This window comes from Lichenostomus cassidix, unplaced genomic scaffold (assembly GCF_008360975.1).
Source record: "Lichenostomus cassidix isolate B80296 unplaced genomic scaffold, HeHo_3.0 HiC_scaffold_39, whole genome shotgun sequence".
Lineage (NCBI taxonomy): Eukaryota > Metazoa > Chordata > Aves > Passeriformes > Meliphagidae > Lichenostomus > Lichenostomus cassidix.
This window is the reverse complement of record NW_028147446.1, coordinates 1,669,441-1,690,816: the sequence shown is the minus strand read 5'-3', so window position 1 is coordinate 1,690,816 and position 21,376 is coordinate 1,669,441. Positions and strand designations below refer to the sequence as shown.

The following is a 21,376-nucleotide window of genomic DNA, read 5'->3' as shown; positions in this document are numbered from 1 at the left end:
CCGCGCGAACCACGCCCCCGAGCGCTGATTGGATAACGGCGGGAAGGAGGGGCGGAGCCTGGTGGGAGCAGCCAATCAGCGCGCGAGGTGGGCGTGGCCTGTTTGGGGTGAATTTGGGGCTTTTTGGGGTTTTTTTTGTGTCTTTTTCTTCCTTTTTTTTGGCTTTTTGTGGATTTTTTTGGTTTTTTTCCTTTTGTTTTTTTCCAGTTTTCACCTTTTTCTGCAGTTTTTGCCTCTTTTTGGTGTTTTTTTGCCTTTTTTTGCTTTTTTCCCCCCAATTGTTTTATTTTAAATTTTTTTTTACTTTTTTTAGTTATTATTTTCCCTTTTCTGTCCCTTTTTTTCCTCCTCCTTTCCCCCTTTTTTCGAATTTTAATTTTCAACATGTCGAAAAATATAGAAATTTCCATTTCTCTTCAACTTCAGATTTTCCAATTTTTAAATTTCAAATCTTCAAAAGTTTCCTAATTTTGGATTTTTATCTCCGAATTTTCAACTTCATGGAATTTCAATTTCTGCCAATTTCAACTTCAAATTAAAAAAATAAAAATTCGAATTTTCATATTCTGTGATTTTTTTGGATTTTCGTTTCCTTTTTCAATTTCCATTTCCAAATTTCAACTTCTGAATTTTAAATTTCAAATTTTTGGAGTTCTGTGACTTTTAAAATTCCATTTTATTTTGATTTACTTTTTATTTTTAATTTTAAAATTTTTTAATTTTTCGACTTCCAAATTCAAAACGCCGAATTTTCCCATTTCTCAATTTCAACTTAAAACTTCCCAAATTTTTCATTTCCATTTTTAAGGTTTTTTTCAATTGAAATTTAAATTTAAATTTCCAATTTCTGTGATTTTTTTGATTTTTCATTTCCTAAATTTCCCCAACGGCTGAAATTTTAATTCCTAAATAGTTAATTCCTAAATATTTAATTCCTAAATATTTAATTTCTAAATATTGAATTTCTAAATATTTCCTAATTTCTCTAAAAACTTTATAAATATTTAATTTGGATTTTTCTCTCCCATTTCGCCCCTCCCCCCTCCGCCCCTCCCCACCCTCCCTTTTCCCGCCTTTTTTTTTGGGGCAAAAAAAACGAAAATTCCGATTTTTTTTTTTTTTTTTTTTCTTTTTTTTTTTCTCTTTTATACAAAACCAAAAACTCGCAGCTTTTTGTTTTAATTCCACGATCGGCGAAATTCCGGGAATTCCGGGAATTCCGGGAAAAGGGAGGGAAAAAAAAAAAAAAAAAATCGGGATTGGCACCCAAATAAAATTAATTAATTAATAATAATTAATACAAGCCCGGGCTGGGGGGGGGAAGTGAGAATTCCTGGGATTTTGGGGCAATTTGTTGGGATTTTGTATAAAATTAAAAAAGAAATTTGTTGGGAAAGGAGGGAAAATGGGGAAATAATAAAAAAAAAATTCCGAACGGCGAATTTTGGGGGAAAAAAGGGAATTTTGGGGGAAAAAAGGGAAGGAGGAGGAGGAGGAAGTTAGAAAATGGGGAAGGATGTATAAAAAATGGGGAAAAAATGGGGAAAAATGGGGAAAATTGGGGGAAAAAATGGGGAAAAATGGGGAAAAATGGGGAAAATTGGGATTTGGAAGGAAGAAATTTTTTTAAAAAAAAGGGAAAAGAAGGAAAATTGAAAAGGAAAAAATTAAAAAGGGAAAAAAAGGGAAAAGGAAAATTAAAAAAATAAAGGGGAAGAGGGAGGTGAAGGAAAAAATGAGGGAAAATTAGGAAAAAGGAGGGAAAAGGAAAAAAGGAGGAAAAAAAATAGGAAAAAAGGGGAAAAAAAGGAAAAAAATAGAAAAAACGGGGAAAAGGAAAAAAATAAGAAAAAAAAGGAAAAAATCAGAGAAAAAGAAAAAAATCTGGAAAGAAAAAAAATCAGGAAAAGGAAAAATGAGGAAAAAAGAAAATAATCAGAAAAAAAAGGATAAAATCAGGGGAAAGGAAAAAAAGAAAGGAAAAAATCAGGAAAAAAGAAAAGAAAAATTGGGGAAAAAAAGGAAAAATCAGGAAAAAAATAGGGGAAAAAATAATCAGAAAAAAAGGAGAAAAAATCTGGGAAAGAAAGGGAAAGATCAGGAAAAAAGGGGAAAAATCAGGAAAAAGAGGATAAAAAAATCAAAAACAAAAAAGAGGAAAAAAATCAGAAAAAAAAAGAAAAAAATCAAGAAAAAAGGATAAAAAAATCAGAAAAAAAGGGAAAAAATCAGGAAAAAAAAGGAAAAAATCAAGAAAAAAAGGGAAAAAAAATCAAGAAAAAAGGATTTAAAAAAATCAAAAAAGGAGGAAAAAATCAGAAAAAAAAAAGGAAAAAAATCAGAAAAAAGGGAAAAAATCAGAAAAAAAGGGGAAAAAATCATAAAAAAAGGGAAAAAATCAGGAAAAAAGGGAAAAAAATCAGAAAAAAAGGGAAAAAAATCAGAAAAAAAGGGAAAAAAATCAGAAAAAAAGGAAAAAAATCAGAAAAAAAGGGAAAAAATCAGAAAAAAGGGAAAAAATCAGGGAAAAAAGGGAAAAAATCAGAAAAAAAAAGAAAAAATCAGTGAAAAAAGGGAAAAAATTAGGGAAAAAAGGGAAAAAGTCAGGAAAAAAGGGGAATTTTTGGGAAAGGATGGAAATGAAAAAGGAGGAAAAGGAAAAAAAGGAGGAAAAGGAGGAAAATTCCAGCAGGAGAGGAGAGCAAGGCGAAGGGGGGGAAGTCCCTGAGGCAGTGGCATCACCCCTCCCCCCCCAAATTCCTCCCCAAAAAAATCCCAAATCCACCCCAAAAAAATTAAAAAAAAAAATCAGGAATTTTTTTTCCCATTTTTTTTTTGTCGCCGTCGGAAAAACCGAAAAATAAAACCCCAAAAACCCCCTGAAAAAAAAAAAAAAAAAGACAAAAAAATGAAAATTAAAATTCTCAATCTTGGGAATTTTTTTCCTGGGAAAAGTGGGAATTTTAGGGTTTTGGTGTGAAGGAAAAACCCAAAAAAAAAAAAAAGGAATTCTGGGGTAAGGCACCTCCCCTCTCCCCATTCCGAATTTTTTTTATTATTATTTTTCCAACATTTTCAACGGAGAGAGTCCCATTTTTTTTTTTTTGTTTGGTCTTTTTCTTTTTCCATCGTCATTTTATATAGGCAGGAGAAAAAAAACCAAAATAAAAGGAAGAAAAAAAATAAAAGAAAAAAGGAATTTTTGTTGTTTCGTCTTTTTTTTTTTTATTTTTTCTGTCGTTTTTTGTTTTTTTGTCTTTTTTTTTGTGTTTTTTGGGAAAGAGTCAAATCCGGCCGGAATTTCGCCGGAATTTTCCGGAATCTTCTCCTCTCTTCTCTTCTCTTTTCTCTTCTCTTTTCCTCTAGAAAAGATTTTCCTCGAAAATCGCCAGGAGGTCACTCTGGAAGTTCATGTCGATCGTCGCTGCCATCTGGGAATTCCGAAAAAAAAAAGGGAAAAAATTCCTGGATTTTTTATTTCTGAATTTTTGGGGTTTTTTGGGATTTTTTCTGGACGTTTTTGGGATTTTTTTTGGGTTTTTTTGGGATTTTTTGGGGGTTTTTTGGGATTTTTTTAGGGTGTTTTTTTGGATGTTTTTAGCGGGTTTTTTTGGATATTTTGGGATATTTTTTGTGGGTTTTTTTGGAGATTTTTAGCGTTTTTGAGGGTTTTTTGGGGATTTTTATTGGGGTTTTTTTTGAGGTTTTGACCATTTTTTGGGGTTTTTTTTTAGATTTTTAGCATTATTTGGGGTTTTTGATTTTTTGGGGGTTTTTTGGGGTTTTTAGCATTTTGGGGTTTTGGGATTTATTGGGGTTTTGGAGGTTTTTGGCATTTTTCGGGGTTTTTGGCATTTCTAGCATTTTGGGGTTTGGAGTTTTAGCATTTTTTGGGGTTTTTGAGGATTTTTGGATTTTTATTTTTTTATTTTAAAATATTTTTGGGGGGGATTTTTGGCGATTTTTTGGGGATATTTGGGATATTTATCCCCCAAAAATCCTGAAAAAACCCCAAAAACCACAAAAATCCCCCAAAAAACCCCCAATAATTTCCAGAAAATCCCCAAAAAATGCCCAAAAAATCCCCCCAAAAATCCCCAAAAAATTCCCAAAAATCCTGAAAAAAACCCCAAAATCCTGAAAAAATCCCCAAAAAATCCCCAAAAATCCCCAATAACTTCAAAAAAATCCCCTAAAAATCCTCAAAAATCCCAAAAAATCCCCCAAAAATCCCCAAAAAACAAAAAAAACTCACAAAAATCCCAAAAAATCTCAAAAAATCCTCAAAAGATCCCCAAAAAATCCCCAAAATTCCCCCAATATCCCCAAAATCCCAGAGTCTCGCCACTTCCCGGTGCTTCCCCTCCTGCTCCCTAAAAAATCCAAAATCCCAAAAAATCCTCAAAGAATCCCCAAAAATCCTGAAAAAAACCAAAAAAATCCCCAAAAAATCTCCAAAAATCCCCAAAACCCCCCCAAAATCCCCAAATATATCCAAAAATCCCCCAAAAATCCCCAAAAAATCCCAAAATTCCCCGAAAAAATCCCCAAAAATCCCGAAAAAAAACCCCCAAAACCCCCCAAACCTCACCGCTTCCCGGCGCCTCCTCTCCTGCTCCCTCTTCCTGGCCATCTCGCGCTGCTGGTCCAGCATGGACTGGGAGCTCTGGGAGCTCTGGGGCTGCGGCTGCGCCGATGTCACCGCGCCGGGGACGGGGACGGCGCCGGGCAGCGACACCGACACCGACACCGGCACCGCGCCCGGCGCCGCTGCCTGCTGCTGCTGCTGCTGCTGCTGCTGCTCCTGGCGCCGCCGAACCTCCTCGTGCACCCGCCGGGCTTGTTCCAGAGCTTCCTCGTCGTCACGGGTCCTGAAATGGGAGAGAAATTGGTCAGGGAGTGACCAGGAGTGACCACAGAGTGACCAGGAACCCGCCGGGCTTGTTCCAGAGCCTCCTCATCGTCACGGGTCCTGAAATGGGGGAAAAATTGGGAATTTGGTCAGGGAATGGCCACAGAGTGACCACAGAGTGACCAGGAACCCGCCGGGCTTGTTCCAGAGCCTCCTCATCGTCACGGGTCCTGAGGGGACAGGGAATTTGGGAATGGGGTCAGGGAATGGTCTGGAGTGACCAGGGAATGGCCATGGTGGTTCTGGAGATGTTTGTGGTGATGGCCATGGTGGCCCTGGTGTTCCTGGTGGTTCTGGTGATGTTTATGGTGATAACCATGGTGGCCATGGTGTTCCTGGAGGTTCTGGTGATGTTTGTGGTGATGGCATGGTAGCCATGGTGTTCCTGGAGGTCCTGGTGGTGTTTGTGGTGATGGCCATGGTGGCCCTGGTGTTCCTGGAGGTTCTGGTGATGTTTGTGGCGGTAGTTACGGTGTTTCTAGTGGTGGTTATGGTGATGGCCATGGTGGCCCTGATGTTCTGCAGATGTTTATGGTGACGGCAATGGTGGCCCTGGTGTTCCTAGTGATGGTAACCATGGTGACCATGATGTTCCTGATGGTTCTGGTGATGGCAACCATGGTGACCATGGTGGCCCTGATGTTCTGGTGATGTTTGTGATGATAACCAGGAAGTTCCTGATGTTCCTGGTGATGGTGGCAATGGTGACCATGATGTTCCTGATAATTCTACTGATGGTAACCATGGTGACCATGATGTTCCTGGTGGCCGTGGCCATGATAACCATGGTGACCATGGTGGCCCTAATGTTCCTGATGGTTCTGCCGATGGTAACCATGGTGACCATGATGTTTCTGATGTTCCTACTGATGGTAACCATGGTGACCCTGATGTTCCTGCTGATGGTAACCATGGTAACCATTGTGACCATGGTGGCCCTGATGTTCTGGTGATGTTTGTGATGATGACCATGATGTTCCTGATGGTTACCATGGTGACCATGATGTTCCTGGTGGCGGCGGCCATGATGACCATGGTGACCATGATGTTCCTGATGGTTCTACTGATGGTAACCATGATGACCATGGTAACCCTGATGTTCCTGCTGATGGTAACCATGGTGGCCCTAAGGTTCTGGTGATGTTTGTGATGATAACCATGATGTTCCTGATGTTCCTGCTGGCCGTGGCCATGATAACCATGATGTTCCTGACGTTCCTGATGGTTCTACTGATGGTAACCATGGTGACCACGATGTTCCTGGTGGCCGTGGCCATGATAACCACAGTTGCCCTGCTAGTTCTGGAGATGTTTTGGTGTCTCCTCACCTCATCCTCTCCTGCTCTCGCCTCAGCCTCTCCTTCTCGCGCTCGGCCTGCTCGGCCTGGGCCTTCAGCGCCTTCTCGCGCTCCTCCTTCTCGCGCGCCGCCCGCTTGAACTGCTCAAAGCTGTCGCTCGACGACTTGGCCGCCGCCGCCGGCGCCGCGGGGTGCTTCTGCACCAGGGAGGCCCAGGAGCCCATGTTCTTGATCTTCAGGTCCTGGGGACACAGGGACAAGGGAGGAGAAGGTCAGGAGGAGGTTTGGGATCCTCCAGGAGCTACTGGGATCCACCAGGAGCCCATGTTCTTGATCTTCTGGTCCTGGGGAGAGAGATTTGGGGTCAGGAGGAGGTCAGGAGAAGGTTTGGGATCCATCAGGAGCTACTGGGATCCATCAGGATCCACCAGGAGCCCATGTTCTTGATCTTCAGGTCCTGGGGACAGAGAGACAAGGTCAGGAGGAGGTTTGGGATCCACCAGGAGCTAGCAGGAGCTACTGGGATCCACCAGGAACCACCAGGAGCTACTGGAATCCACCAGGAGCCCATGTTCTTGACTTTCAGGTCCTGGGGACAGAGATTTGGGGTCAGGAAAAGGTTTGGGATCCACCAGGAACTACTGGGATCCACCAGGATCCACCAGGAGCCCAAGTTCTTAATCTTCAGGTCCTGGGGACAGAGATTTGGGGTCAGGAGAAGGTTTGGGATCCATCAGGCTCCACCAGGAGGTACTGAGATCCATCAGGATCCACCAGGAACCCAAGTTCTTGACCTTCAGGTCCTGGGGACACAGATTTGGAGTCAGGAGGAGGTTTGGGAACCATCAGGATCTACTGGGATCCACCAGGATCTACCTTCTTGATCTTCAGGTCCTGAGAAAAAGAACTTGGGGTCAGGAGAAGGTTTGGGATCTACCAGGAGCTACTGGGATCCATCAGGATCCATCAGGATCCACCAGGAGCCCAAGTTCTCCATCTCCAGGTCCTGGTGAGAGAAGATCTAAGCCTGGTGGGACCTCAGGAGGTTCTTATGGATTCAATTCCTGGAATTTTCCAGGTTCTTCTGGATCCTAACCTCACCCAGACCCTGGTGGGACCTCAGGAGGTTCTTATGGATTCAATCCTGGAATTTTCCAGGTTCTTCTGGATCCTAACCCTTCCCAGACCCTGGTGGGACCTCAGGAGATTCCAATCCTGGAGTTCTTCAGGTTCCTCAGCCTGGTGGAACCTCAAGATCTTCTCCAGAATCCAAATCCTGGAAAAATCCCCCCAAAATCCCAAACTCCACCCCAAACCCCAAACCCCAAACCCCAAATCCTCACCACCATTTATTCCAAAAATCCATCAGAAATTCCATGATTTTCCCCCAAAAATTTGGGGAAATGTCACTTTTGGATGATTTTTTTTGGGATTTTTTGTGTTTTTTGCCAGGATTTTTTCCGGATTTTTTTTTTGGGGCTTTTTTTTGGGATTTTTACCTTTTTTGGGGCCACAGGGGTTTTGGGTTCCGTTTTCTGCCGCTCCTTGTCCGGGGTGGGCGTGGTCTGCTCCGGGGGGCGGATCACGGGGCGTGGCCCCGCCCCCTCCAGGGGCTTCAGCTCCGGCCCTGAATCCCAAAAAATTCCAGAATTATTTGGGGTTTCGGATCGAAAATTGGGAATTATTGGGATTTCTGACCCTGAAATCGGAAATTTTTGACATTTCTGACCCCAAAATTGGGATTTCAGATCCCAAAATTGGGAATTATTGGGGTTTCAGACCCCAAAATAGGAACTTATTGGGGTTTTGGATCCCAAAATTGAGAATTATTGAGGTTTTCCATCCCAAAATTGGAGTTCTGAAGATTTCAAATCCCAAAATTGGGAATTATTTGGGTTTCTGACCCCAAAACTGGAGCTATTGGGATTCTGGATCCCCAAATTGGAGTTATGGGGATTACTGACCCTGAAATTGGGAATTCTATCGGAAAAACTGGGAATTATTGGGGTTTCTGATCCCAAAATTGGGAATTATTGGGGTTTCTGACCCCAAAATTGGGAGTTATTGGGATTTCTAACACCAAAATTGGGAATTATTGGCATTTCAGATCCCAAAATTGGGAATCATTGGGATTTCTAACACCAAAATTGGGAATTATTGGGGTTTCTAACCCCAAAATCAGGAATTAGTCCCACGAAGTTTTATGGGGTTTTTTCCCCCACTGTGGGATTTTGGGGATTTTATTCCCACCCCATGAACTTCAATGGGATTTTTTTGGATTTTCCCCTTCCCATTCACTTTTATGGCAGATTTTTTGGGGATTTTTTTCTCCTCCCATCAACTTTTATGGATTTTTTAATGGGTTTTTCCCTTCCCACGGGGATTTTTATTGGGGATTTTTTGCTATTCTCTCCCTCCCCGTGAAGTTTTAGGTTTTTTTTCAGGATTTTCCCCTTCCCATTAAACCTTACAGGGGTTTTTGTGGGATTTCCCCCTTCCCCATAAATTTCACCCATTTTTTGGGGTGGATTTTTCCCCTTCCCACAAAATCCCACCCTTTTTTCCCGGGGTTTTCCCCCTTCCCCTCAACTTTAACGGATTTTTATGGGATTTTGGGGTTTTTTGGGGTCCCCACTCACTCTGGGGGAGGTGTGGGGCACTCTTGATGCCCTCGGGGTGACCCTTTTGGGGTTCCTGGCGCAGGGGAGGACTGAAGGTCTCGTTTCGGATCACCGGAGAGTGAAGCTTCTCCTCCTTGGCGGCGCCGAGCGGCTGCGACTGAACCACCGAGGCTGCGCGCAGCTCCTGGGGAAAAATGGGAATTTGGGATCAGGATTGACCCTGAAATCCCAATTCTGACCCTAAAATCCTAATCCCGACTGAACCACCGAGGCTGCGCGCAGTTCCTGCGGAAAAATGGGAATTTTGGGAAATTTGGGATCAGGGTTTACCCTAAAACCCCAATCCTGACTGAACCACTGAGGCTGCGCGCAGCTCCTGCAGAAATTTGGGATCAGAATTTACCCTAAAATCCCAATTCTGACCCCAATCCCAACCCTGACTGAACCACCGAGGCTGCGCGCAGTTCCTGCAGAAATTTGGGATCAGAATTTACCATAAAATCCCAATTTTGACCCTAAAATCCCAACCCTGACTGCACCGCCGAGGCTGCGCGCAGTTCCTGCGGAAAAATGGGAATTTTGGGAAATTTGGGATCAGGATTGACCCTGAAATCCCAATCCCGACTGCACCACTGAGGCTGCGCACAATTCCTGGGAAAATTGGGAATTTTGGGATTGGGGAAATTCGGGATTGAAACCCCAATCCCAACCCCGACTGCACCACCGAGGCTGCTAGCAATTCCTGGAAAAAATCGGGAATTTTGGGATCAGGATTGACCCTGAAATCCCAACCCTGACGGCACCACCGAGGCTGCGCGCAATTCCTGCGGAAATTGGGAAAACTGGGGACTTTGGGATCAGGATTGACCCTAAAATCCCCAAAATCCCAATCCCAAAATCCCAATTTTTTTCCATTTTTGTCCCCTTTTTTTCTCATTTTTCCTGTTTTTTCCCAGTTTTTTTGGCTGGATGTTCTGCTGGGGGGGTGATGGGGATAACCTCCACTCCCAATCCCAAAATCCCATTTTTTTCCCCATTTTATCCAATTTTTTCCCCATTTTTCCCTATTATTTCCCGTTTTTTCCCTTTTTTTCCCCATTTTCTTGTGGTTTTTCCCGTTTTTCCTGTTTTTTACCTGTTTTTTTGGCTGGATGTTCTGCTGGGGGGGTGATGGGGAAAACCTCCACTCCCAATCCCAAAATCCCATTTTTTTCCTCTTTTTTTCCCATTTTTCCCCTATTTTTCCCCCATTTTTCACCATTTTTTCCCCGTTTTTCCCCATTTTCTCGTGTTTTTTCCAGTTTTTTTCCCGATTTTTCCCATTTTTCCCGTTTTTTACCTGTTTTTTTGGCTGGATGTTCTGCTGGGGGGGCGATGGGGGCACCAGGCCCTGGAACTGGGGGGGCATCTGTGGGGAAGGCAGCATGAGAGGGGAGGGGGCTTCGCGCAGGTGACCTGGGAACAGGCAGAGAGAAACCCGGGATGACCCCAAAAATATCCTGGAGTGACCCCAAAAATATCCTGGAACAACCCCAAAAGTATCCTGGAGTGACCCCAAAAATATCCTGGAGTGACCCCAAAAGTATCCTGGGATGACCCCAAAAATATCCTGGAGTGACCCCAAAAATATCCTGGAGTGACCCCAAAAATATCCTGGAATGACCCCAAAAGTATCCTGGAGTGACCCCAAAAATATCCTGGAATGACCCCAAAAATATCCTGGGATGACCCCAAAAATATCCTGGAATGACCCCAAAAGTATCCTGGGATGACCCCAGAAAATCCTGGATTAAAAAAAACCTGGAATGACCCCAAAAATATCCTGGAATGACCCCAGAAAATCCTGGAATGACCCCAAAAATATCCTGGAATGACCCCAGAAAATCCTGGAATGACCCCAAAAATATCCTGGAATGACCCCAGAAAATCCTGGAATGACCCCAAAAGTATCCTGGAACAACCCCAAAAATATCCTGGGATGACCCCAGAAAAATCCCAGGAGAACCCCAAAAACTCCTGGAATGACCCCAGAAAATTCTGGACTGAAAAAACCTGCAATGGCCCCAAAAAACCCCAGCAGGATGCCAAAATTCCATGGATCCATCCATCCTCTTCCTCCTCCATCCACAAATTCCAACAATTCTTCCATCTATAAATTCCATCCATAAATCCCAACAATTCCATCCATCCATAAATTTCAAAGACTCCATCCATCCATCCCTCCATCATCCATGAATTTGTGAATTCTGAGAATCCTGGAATTCAAGCTGTCCATCTGTCCATCATCTATCCACGAATCCCAACAATCCCATCCATCCATCCATCCAGTTATCCATCATCCACCCATCCATCCCTCCGTCCGTGAATTTGTGAATTCCAAGAATCCCGGAATTCCAGCCATCCATCCCTCCATCATCCATCCACGAATTCCAACAATCCCATCCATCCATCCATCCATGAATTCCAAGGATCTCATCCATCCATCCATCATCCATCCATCATCCATCCACAAATACCTCCATCCATGAATTTGTGAATCCCAACAATCTCATCCATCTATGAATTCCCACCATCCATCCCTCCATCCATCCGCAAACCCCAACCATCCCATCCATCCCTAAATTCCAAAGACTCCATCCATCCATCATCCATCCATCCATGAATTCCAAGCATCTCACCATCCTTCCTTCCATCCATCATCCTTCCCCAAATCCCAACAATCCCATCCATCCGTAAATTCTAAAAACTCCATCCCTCCATCATCCATCATTATCCATCCATCATCCATCCCTCCATCCATGAATTGGTAGATTCCAAGAATCCCAGCCATGAATCCCAACAATCCCATCCATCCATCCATCCATCCATCCATCCATCCCATCCATCCACCATCTCTCCCCAAACCCCAACAATCCCATCCATCCCTAAATTCCAAAGACTCTATCCATCCATCTCTCCATCCATCCCTCCACAAATTCCAACAGTCCCTAAATTTCAAAGACTCCATCCATCCATTCCTCCATCCATCCACAAATCCCAACAATCCCATCTATCTATCCACAAATTCCAACCATCCCATCCATCCATCCATCCATCATCCCTCCACAAACCCCAACAATCCCATCCATCCATCCATCCATCCATCCCATCCATCCACAAATTCCAACAATCCCATCCATCCATCCATGAATTCCAACCATCCCATCCCTCCATCATCCATCATCCTTCCATGAATTCCAACAATCCCATCCCTCCATCCATCCACAAACCCCAACCATCCCATCCATCCATCCATCCATCATCCATCCACGAATTCCAACAACCCCATCTATCCATCCACCCATCCATCCATCCATCCATCCATCCCATCCATCCACCATCTCTCCCCAAACCCCAACAATCCCATCCATCCCTAAATTCCAAAGACTCTATCCATCCATCTCTCCATCCATCCCTCCACAAATTCCAACAGTCCCTAAATTTCAAAGACTCCATCCATCCATTCCTCCATCCATCCACAAATCCCAACAATCCCATCTATCTATCCACAAATTCCAACCATCCCATCCCTCCATCATCCATCATCCTTCCATGAATTCCAACAATCCCATCCCTCCATCCATCCACAAACCCCAACCATCCCATCCATCCATCCATCCATCCATCATCCATCCACGAATTCCAACAACCCTATCTATCCATCCATGAATTCCAACCATCCTATCCATCCATCATCCATCATCCACCCATCGTCTCTCCATCCATCATCCATCCATAAATCCCAACAATCCCATCTACCTGTCCATCCATCCATCCATCCATCCATGAATTCCATCCATCCACAAACCCCAACAATCCAACCCATCCATCCCCAAATCCCCCAAATCCCACCCCTGGCCGTTCCCCGCTCACCGCCGCCGTACGGATCGGCCTTGTGCTGCCGCGGCGACGGGTGGTGCTGGATCACCTGCTGCGGCTTGGCCTGCTGCACCTGCTGCTGCACGGCTGCCTGCTGCACCTGCTGCTGCTGCGGCGGCTGCTGCGGCTGCTGCTGCACCGCCTGCTGCTGCTGCACCGCCGCCTGCTGCTGCTGCTGCTGCGCCGCCTGCGGCTGCTGCACCGCCGGCTGCACCGCCGCGCCCAGGTGCGCCGGGAAGGGCAGCGGCTGCAGGTGCAGCGGGCGGGGCTGCGGCGGGGCCTGCAGGGGCTGCACGGGCGGAGGCTGCAGCGCCGGCTGCGGGGCGGGCTGCGCGCTCTGCGGCGGCGCCGGCGGCGGCTGCGACTGGACCTTCACCGAGGGGAGGAGGGGAGGCTGCGGCTGCGCCTTCTGCAGCTGCTGCAGGTAGAGCTGCATCTGGCTGGCGCTCAGGGCGAGGCTGTGGTGAGGAGGAGGAGGCGGAGGCGGCACCACGGGAGGTTCCTCGTCCTCCAGCAGGACCTGCGGCGGCTGCGGCAGCGGCGGCTGCGGGAGGAGAGGCTGCGGCGGAGGAGGAGGCGGCGGCGGCGGCGGCAGCGCCGGGGAGGTGGTCGGTGGCCGAGGGGGCTTGGGGGGCAGAGCTGCGGCGCGGTTGCTGGGCCTCGAGGGCTGCTGAGGCAGGGCGTTGTGCAAAGCTGCGCAGGAGGAGGAGGAGGGTCAGGGTCAGGAGAAGTCTGACTGGATGGTCCATCAACCATCCATCCCATTGCTGACATCAGCACCTCTCTCTGGGATATCCCAGAAGATCAGGAGAACTTTGACTGGATGGTCCATCGACCATCAAACCCATTGCCAACATCAGCATCTCTCTGAGATATCCCAGAAGATCAGGAGAACTTCCATGGGGTTGTCCATCAACCACTGATTCCACCTGACATTATAATCTTCCCCTGGGATATCCCAGAAGATCACAAGAACTTCCATGGGATGGTCCATCAACCATTGATCCTATTGACCCGGCATCATCATCTCCCTCTGGGATGTTGGGACGTCTCATGAAGGAGACGGTGGTAACATAAATTCCAAGGATCCTATCTATCCACCTTTCCATTCACCCATCCATCCATCCATCCATAAATTCTGAGGATCCCATCCACCCCACCAACCCTGAAGAACCTCCTTGTTCCAACCTCCACCACCATCCTCTTCCTCTAGGATTTTGGGATATCCCAACAAGACCATGATGGACATCAACCCTGAAGAACCTCCTTGTTCCCACATCCACCACCCTCTAGGAGAAACCAACATCCCAGCAGACCTTCAGGGCCACCAAGCCTGAAGAACCTCCTTGTTCCACATCCACCACCCTCTTCCTCTGGGATTCTAGGTCATCCCAATAAGACCATGGTGGTCATCAAACCTGAAGAACCTCCTCGTTCCCACATCCACCACCATCTTGCTCCTCTGGGATTCTGAGCCACCCCACTAAAACACCACAGCCACCAAGCCTGAAGAACCTCCTCGTTCCCACATCCACCACCCTCCTCTTCCTCTGGGATTTTGGGATATCCCAACAAGACCATGATGGACATCAAGCCTGAAGAACCTCCTCGTTCCAACCTCCCTTACTGTCCCCTTCCTCTGGAGTTCTAGGTCATCCCAGTAAGACCTTCATGGCCACTACACCTGAGGAACCTCCTTGTTCCCACATCCACCACCATCTTGTTCCTCTGGAATTCTGGGCCATCCCAGTAAGACCTTCATGGCCACCAAGCCTGAAGAACCTCCTTGTTCCCACACCCACCACCCTCCTCTTCCTCTAGGATTTTGGGATATCCCAAAAAGACCATGATGGACATCAAGCCTGAAGAACCTCTTTGTTCTCATCTCCACCACCAACCTATTCCTCTGGAATTCTGGATTAAAATCCCATTAAATCCCACTAAGACCACCACCACCACCACCACCCCTCCCACCCTCCAGAAGACCCCAAGCCCACCACTGTGCCCTCACCTGGAGGAGACACCACGTGCTGGTTGAGGTGGGGCGGCGTGCCGTGCTCGGCCGCGGGGGGCAGGTGGGTGGCGCTCAGCTCGGCCTGGGGCAGGTGCAGCATGGGTTGGCCGAAGTGAGCCATGGCGTCGAACATGGCGCCGGGCAGCGGGTGCTCCAGCACCGGCACCTGGCTGGGCACGAAGGGCGGCGGCGGCGGCGGCGAGCTCTTGAGGCTCGGCGTGGGCTGAGGGATGGCGGGAGGAGGAGGAGGTGGTGGAGGTGGAGGTTGGTTGGTGGGGATGGCTTGGGGTGGAGCTGGAGCTGGAGGTGGAGGTGGTGGGGCTGAGGTGGGTTGGTGGTGGTGGTGGTGGTGCTGGGGGGAGAGAGAGAGAGGAGGGGAGATGATGGGGTTTGGTTAGTGGGGAGGTTGGGGGGCAGCGAATGGGGGCTGAGCCCAGGCTGGGCCAGGGAGCCCAATGCCATCCCGATCCATGGATCCCAATCCCACCTTGATCCATGGATCGCAATCCCACCTTGATCCATGGATCCCAAACCCATCCCGTGGATCCCAAACCCAACCCGATCCAGGGATCCCAGCCTGATCCATGGATCCCAAGCCCATCCCATGGATCCCAATCCCATCCCATGGATCCCAATCCCGATCCATGGATCCCAATCCGAATCCAGATCCATGGATCCCAATCCCATCCCGTGGACCCCAATCCCATCCCGTGGATCCCAATCCTGATCCATGGATCCCAATCCCATCCCGATCTGTGGATCCCAATCCCATTCCATTGATCCCAATTCCAATTCAGATCCGCAGATCCCAATCCCAATCCCATCCCATGGATCCCAATCCCATCCTGACCTGTGGATCCCAATCCTGATCCTGATCCATGGATCCCAATCCCATCTCATGGATCCAATCCTATCCCAATCCCAATTCAGATCCATGGATCCCAATCCCACCCTGATCCCAATCCAATCCAACCCATGGATCTCAACCCAATCCGAACCCCAATCCATGGATCCCATTCCAATCCCAATCCGTGGATCCAATCCCAATCCAACCCATGGATCCCATCTTGATCCCAATCCAATCCAACCCGTGGATCCCAACCCAATCCGAACCCCAATCCCAATCCACAGATCCCAGTCCCAACCCCTGGATCCCATTCCAATCCACAGACCCCAACCCAAATCCATGGATTCCAACCCCAATCCCAATCCATAGATCCAATCCCAACCCCAAACAATGGATCCCAATCCCAACCCAAATCCATTGATCCCAATCCCAATTCATTAATCCCAACCCAATCCACAGATCCAACCCCAATCCCAATCCCAATTCCATGGATTCCAACCCCAATCCCAACCCCAACCCATGGATCCTGATCCCAACCCAAATCCATCGATCCTAATCCCAATTCATTAATCCCAACCCAAATCCACAGATCCTGATCCCAACCCCAATCCCAAATCCATGGATTCCAACCCCAATCCCAACCCCAGCCCCATGGATCCAACCCCAACCCACGGATCCCGATCCCAACCCAAATCCATTGATCCCAATCCCAAATCCATTGATCCAACCCAAATCCCAATACCAACCCATGGATCCCAACCCCAACCCCAATCCATGAATTCCAATCCCAATCCCAACCCATGGATCCTGATCCCAACCCAAATTAATTGATCCCAATCCCAATCCATTAATCCTAACTCAAATCCATAGATCCAACCCCAATCCCAATCCCAAATCCATGGATTCCAACCCCAATCCCAATACTAAATCCATAGATCCTACCCCAATCCCAATCCCAATCCATTAAATCCCAGCCCCAACCCAAATCCATAGATCCAACCCCAATCCCAATCCCAATCCCAATCCCAATCCCAATCCCAAATCCATGGATCCCAACCCTACCTTTTTCTGCTCTCGCCCCGAATGCCCTTTTTTCTTCAATTTCGGCGCCATTTCTGCCAAAAAACAAACAAACAAACAAAAAATCGGGAAGACGAAAAAAAAAACCGAAATAAAATTCGGGAAATTCGGGAACGACCCGGATGAACCCAACGGGAATTTGGGGCTGGAATTCCCCAGGGATTGCTGGATTTGGGGTTTTGCCACCAAAAAAAAAAAAAAAGGGGAAAAACTGTGGGAAAAAGATCTGAGAAAATCCATGACTTTGAATTCCCAAATTTTTACATCCAGACAGGAATCCATGACTTTGAATTCCCAATTTTTCAGATCCAGGTGACTTTTGAGGCTTTGAATTCCCAAATTTTCACATCCAGATGGGAATCCGTGGCTCCAAATGCCCAAAATTCAGGATCTGGATGATTTCAAGGCTTTGAATTCCCAAATTTTCAGATCCAGGTGGGAATCTGTGGCTCCAAATTCCCGAATTTTCAGATCCAGACAGATTTCCACACCTCCAAATTCCCATATTTTCACATCCAGATGTGTTTCCACGGCTTCAGATTCCCAAATTTTAGAATCTGGAAGGTTTCTATGGCTTTAAATTCCCAAAATTCAGGATCCCCGTGACTTTCAAGGCTTCGAATTCCCAAATTTTCACATCCAGATGGATTTCCACATCTCCAAATTCCCAAATTTTCACATCCAGATGTGTTTCCACGGCTCCAAATTTTCAGATCCCAATGGGTTTCTATGAATCTTGACTCTCATCCACATTTTCCAAAGTTTATCCAAAAATAATCCCAAATTTCCATTGCTGATTTCCAGTCGGAATTCCCATAAAAATCATCCTGGATTTCAGAAATCCCCAAAATAATTAATCACAAATTTCCATTGCTGATTCCCAGTCGGAATTCCCAGAAAAACCATCCTGGATTTTGGAAATTTCAAAAATAATCCCAAATTTCCATCGCCGATTGTATTTTCCAAGTCAGAATTCCCAGAAAAACCATCCTGGATTTCAGAAATCCCAAAAACAATTAATCCCAAATTTCCATTGCCGGTTGTTGAATCCAAGTCAGAATTCCCAGAAAGTTCATCCTGGATTTCAGAAATCTTAAAAATAATCCCAAATTTCCATCGCCAATTTCCAGTCGGAATTCCCAGAAAAACCATCCTGGATTTCAGAAATCCCAAAAAAATCCCAAATTTCCATCACTGATTTCCAGTCGGAATTCCCAGAAAAACAATCCTGGATTTTGGAAATTCCAACCCAAAAATAATCCCAAATTTCCATCGCCGATTTCCAGTCGGAATTTCCAGAAAGTTCATCTTGGATTTCGGAAATTCCAACCCAAAAATAATCCCAAATTTTCATCACTGATTGTTAAATCCAAGTTAGAATTCCCAGAATGTTCATCCTGGATTTTGGAAATCCCAAAAATAATCCCAAATTTCCATCACTGATTCCCAGTTGGAATTCCCATAAAAACAATCCTGGATTTCGGAAATCCCAAAAATAATTAATCCCAAATTTCCATCGCCGATTCTTGGATCCCAATTGGAATTCCCAGAAAGTTCATCTTGGATTTCGGAAATTCCAACCCAAAAATAATCCCAAATTTCCATCGCCGATTGTTGAATCCAAGTCAGAATTCCCAGAAAGTTCATCCTGGATTTCAGAAATCCCAAAAAATAATTAATCCCAAATTTCCATCGCCGATTTCCATTCGGAATTCCCAGAAAAAACCATCCTGGATTTTGGGGCGGAATCATCCAATCTGTGGACTTTTTGGGATTTTTCCCAAAATTCCTGTTTTATTCCAACCCAAACCGATGGATAAATCCGAATTTCCACATTCTGGGTCAGAATTCCATGGAAAAAGTGGATTTTTGTAATCCCTTGATTGATTTTGTTAATTAAAAATATCCAACAGATCCCATTTTTGCCATAAAAATCCTCTTTGCTCCATTCTTGTAGTTTTATCCATGAAATTCCCTTTTCTCCATATTTTTTATCCATAAAATCTCCTTTTCTCCATCTTTTTATCCCTAAAATCCCATTTCTTCCAAATTTTTTTTTATCCATCAAATCTGCTTTTCTCCATCTTTTTTATCCAATCCAACCCATTGAAATTTGAGGTGAAAAATTCAGTTTTTCCCTAAAAACAACCAACTGAAATGAGAGGTGAAAACTACCAATCCAACCCATTGAAATGAGAAGTGAAAAATTCCATTTTCCCCTAAAAACAACCAATGGAAACAAGAAGTGAAAAATTCTGTTTTTCCCTAAAAATCACCAATCCATCCCATTGAAATCTGAGGTCAAAAATTCCAATTTTCCCTAAAAATCACCAATCCAACCCATTGAACCGAAAGGTCAAAAATTCAAATTTTCCCTAAAAACATGCCAACTGAAATGAGAAGTGAAAAATTCCATTTTTCCCTAAAATCCACCAATCCAACCCATTGAAACTAGAGGTTAAAAATTCCATTTTCCCCTAAAAACAACCAATTGAAACGAGAGGTGAAAAATTCCATTTTTCCCTAAAAACACCAATTGAACCCATTGAAATGAGAGGTCAAAAATTCCATTTTTCCCTAAAAACAACCAATTGAAATAAGAAGTGAAAAATTCCATTTTCTCCTAAAAACATCAATCCAACCCACTGAAATTAGAGGTAAAAAAATCCATTTTTCCCTAAAAACCACCAAATGAAACGAGAGCTTAAAAATTCCATTTTTCCCTAAAAATCATCCCATTCAACAGGAAAAAAAAGATAATCAAGAACTAAAAAAATAAAACAAAAAAATAAATAAATTTGGATCGAACAAATTCCAAAAGGAGAATTTTTTTTGTTGTTTTTCTGTTCCAAAAGGAAGAATTAAAGGCGGAGGCAGGAATGCAATCGAGTTTTATTTTTCCGGCAAAAAGGAGAAGTTTGGGAAAAGCGGGAAGAGCTAACCTGAGTCGGAATCGTCGCTGTCGGAGGAAGTCGAGTCGCTGCTGGACTCTGACTCCGACGAGGAGAAACCCTTCAGCTTGGAGGAGCCGGCCAGCACGTCCAGTTTTTCTGGGGAAACACGGGAATTCGGTGAGAAAAGGGGGATTTGGGGGAAAAAATGGGGATTTGGGGAAAAAAAATGGGGATTTGGGGAAAAAATGGGGATTTGGGGGAAAAAATGGGGATTTGGTGAAAAAAATTTGGGAGAAAATGGGAAATTCGGTGAAAAAATGGGGATTTGGGGAAAAAAATGGGGATTTGGGGAAAAAAACTCCAAAATGGGGATTTGGGGAGAAAAAATGGGGATTTGGGGGAAAAAAATGGGGGAAAATGGGAAATTCGGTGAAAAAATTCGGCTTGGAGGAGCCGGCCAGCACGTCCAGTTTTTCTGGGAAAACACGGGAATTCGGTGAAAAAATGGGGATTTGGGGAAAAAAAATGGGGATTTGGGGGGAAAAATTTGGAGGAAAATGGGAGATTTGGGGAAAATATGGGATTTGGGGAAAAAATGGAGGATTTGGAGAAAAAAAGGGGATTTGGGGAAAAATGGGGGAAATGGGAAATTCAGGGAAAATGGGGATTCAGTGAAAAAAATGGGGATTTGGGGGAAAATGTGAAAAATGGGGATTTGGGGGAAAAAATTTGGGGGAAAATGGGAAATTCGGGGAAAAAATGGGGATTTGGTGAAAAAAAATGGGGATTTGGGGGGAAGTGGGAATAAGGTGAAGAAACAGGGATTTGGTGAAAAAATGGGGATTTGGTGAGAAAAATGGGGATTTGGGGGGAAGTGGGATTTGGGGGAAAATGGGAAACTTGGTGAAAAAATGGGAATTTGGGGGGAAATGGGAATTTGGTGAAAAAAATGGGGATTTGGGGGAAAATGGGAAATTCGGTGATGAAATTGGTGGGAAAAGGGAATTTGGGATTTGGTGGGAAAAGGGGAATTTGATGGAAAAAGGAATTTGGTGAGAAAAGGGGAATTTGGTGAAAAAATGGGAATTTGGTGGGAAAATGGGGATTTGGTGGGAGAATTTGAATTCAGGGGGAAAATGGGGATTTGGGAGCAAAATGGCAATTTGGGGGAAAATGGGATTTGGGGGGAAAACTGGGAATTTGATGGGAAATGGGAATTTGGGGGAAAAATGGGAATTCAGTGGGAAATGGGAATTTGGGAGCAAAATGGGAATTTGGTGGGAGAATTTGAATTCAGGGGGAAAATGGGAATTTGGTGGGAAAAAGGGAATTTGGGAGCAAAATGGGAATTTGGGGGAAATGGGAATTTGGTGGGAAATGGGAATTTGGGAGTAAAATGGGAATTTGGGAGGAGAATTTGAATTCAGTGGGAAAATGGGAATTTGGGGGGAAATGGGAGTTTGATGGCAAAATGGGGATTTGGTGGGAGAATTTGAATTCGGGGGGAAAATGGGAATTTGGTGGGAAATGGGAATTTGGGAGTAAAATGGGAATTTGGGGGGTGAATTTGAATTCAGGGGAAATGGGAATTTGGTGGGAAAATGGGAATTTGGGGGGAAAATGGGAATTTAGTGGGAAAATGGGAATTTGGGAGTAAAATGGGAATTTGGGAGAAGAATCTGAATTCAGTGGGAAACGGGAATTTGGGGGCAAAACGGGGAATTCGGTGGGACCTTAAACACCACCCACCACCCCCTCCAACCCCCAAAAACCCCCCAACCCTCCAGGAACA

General features: G+C 45.2%; 1 protein-coding gene and 1 long non-coding RNA gene across 6 annotated transcripts in view; one reads left to right on the top strand and one right to left on the bottom strand.

The window, feature by feature from the left end:
* Positions 1-3,230: 3,230 nt before the first annotated feature.
* Positions 3,231-21,376, bottom strand: part of BRD4 (bromodomain containing 4) — a 153,860-nt gene continuing 135,714 nt past the window's right edge. For 3 of the 5 annotated variants that reach the window (XM_085046118.1, XM_085046117.1, XM_085046116.1), the window contains 10 exons: positions 19,633-19,740; positions 16,673-16,725; positions 14,761-15,115; positions 12,744-13,442; positions 10,171-10,286; positions 8,850-9,015; positions 7,710-7,837; positions 6,241-6,452; positions 4,592-4,871; positions 3,232-3,431 (listed from right to left, as the gene is read on the bottom strand). In XM_085046118.1, coding sequence (XP_084902244.1) covers positions 3,363-3,431; positions 4,592-4,871; positions 6,241-6,452; positions 7,710-7,837; positions 8,850-9,015; positions 10,171-10,286; positions 12,744-13,442; positions 14,761-15,115; positions 16,673-16,725; positions 19,633-19,740 — 2,186 coding nt within the window. In that variant the 3' untranslated portion in view covers positions 3,232-3,362. Of the gene's footprint in view, positions 3,432-4,591; positions 4,872-6,240; positions 6,453-7,709; positions 7,838-8,849; positions 9,016-9,583; positions 9,656-10,170; positions 10,287-12,743; positions 13,443-14,760; positions 15,116-16,672; positions 16,726-19,632; positions 19,741-21,376 lie in introns of those variants that run through there. The other 2 variants (XM_085046119.1, XM_085046120.1) reach the window with 2 other exon arrangements.
* LOC146422690 (uncharacterized) lies at positions 6,423-7,223 on the top strand. Its single transcript, XR_014848071.1, has 3 exons — positions 6,423-6,492; positions 6,830-6,960; positions 7,154-7,223. It is a non-coding gene; the product is annotated as an uncharacterized LOC146422690 (long non-coding RNA).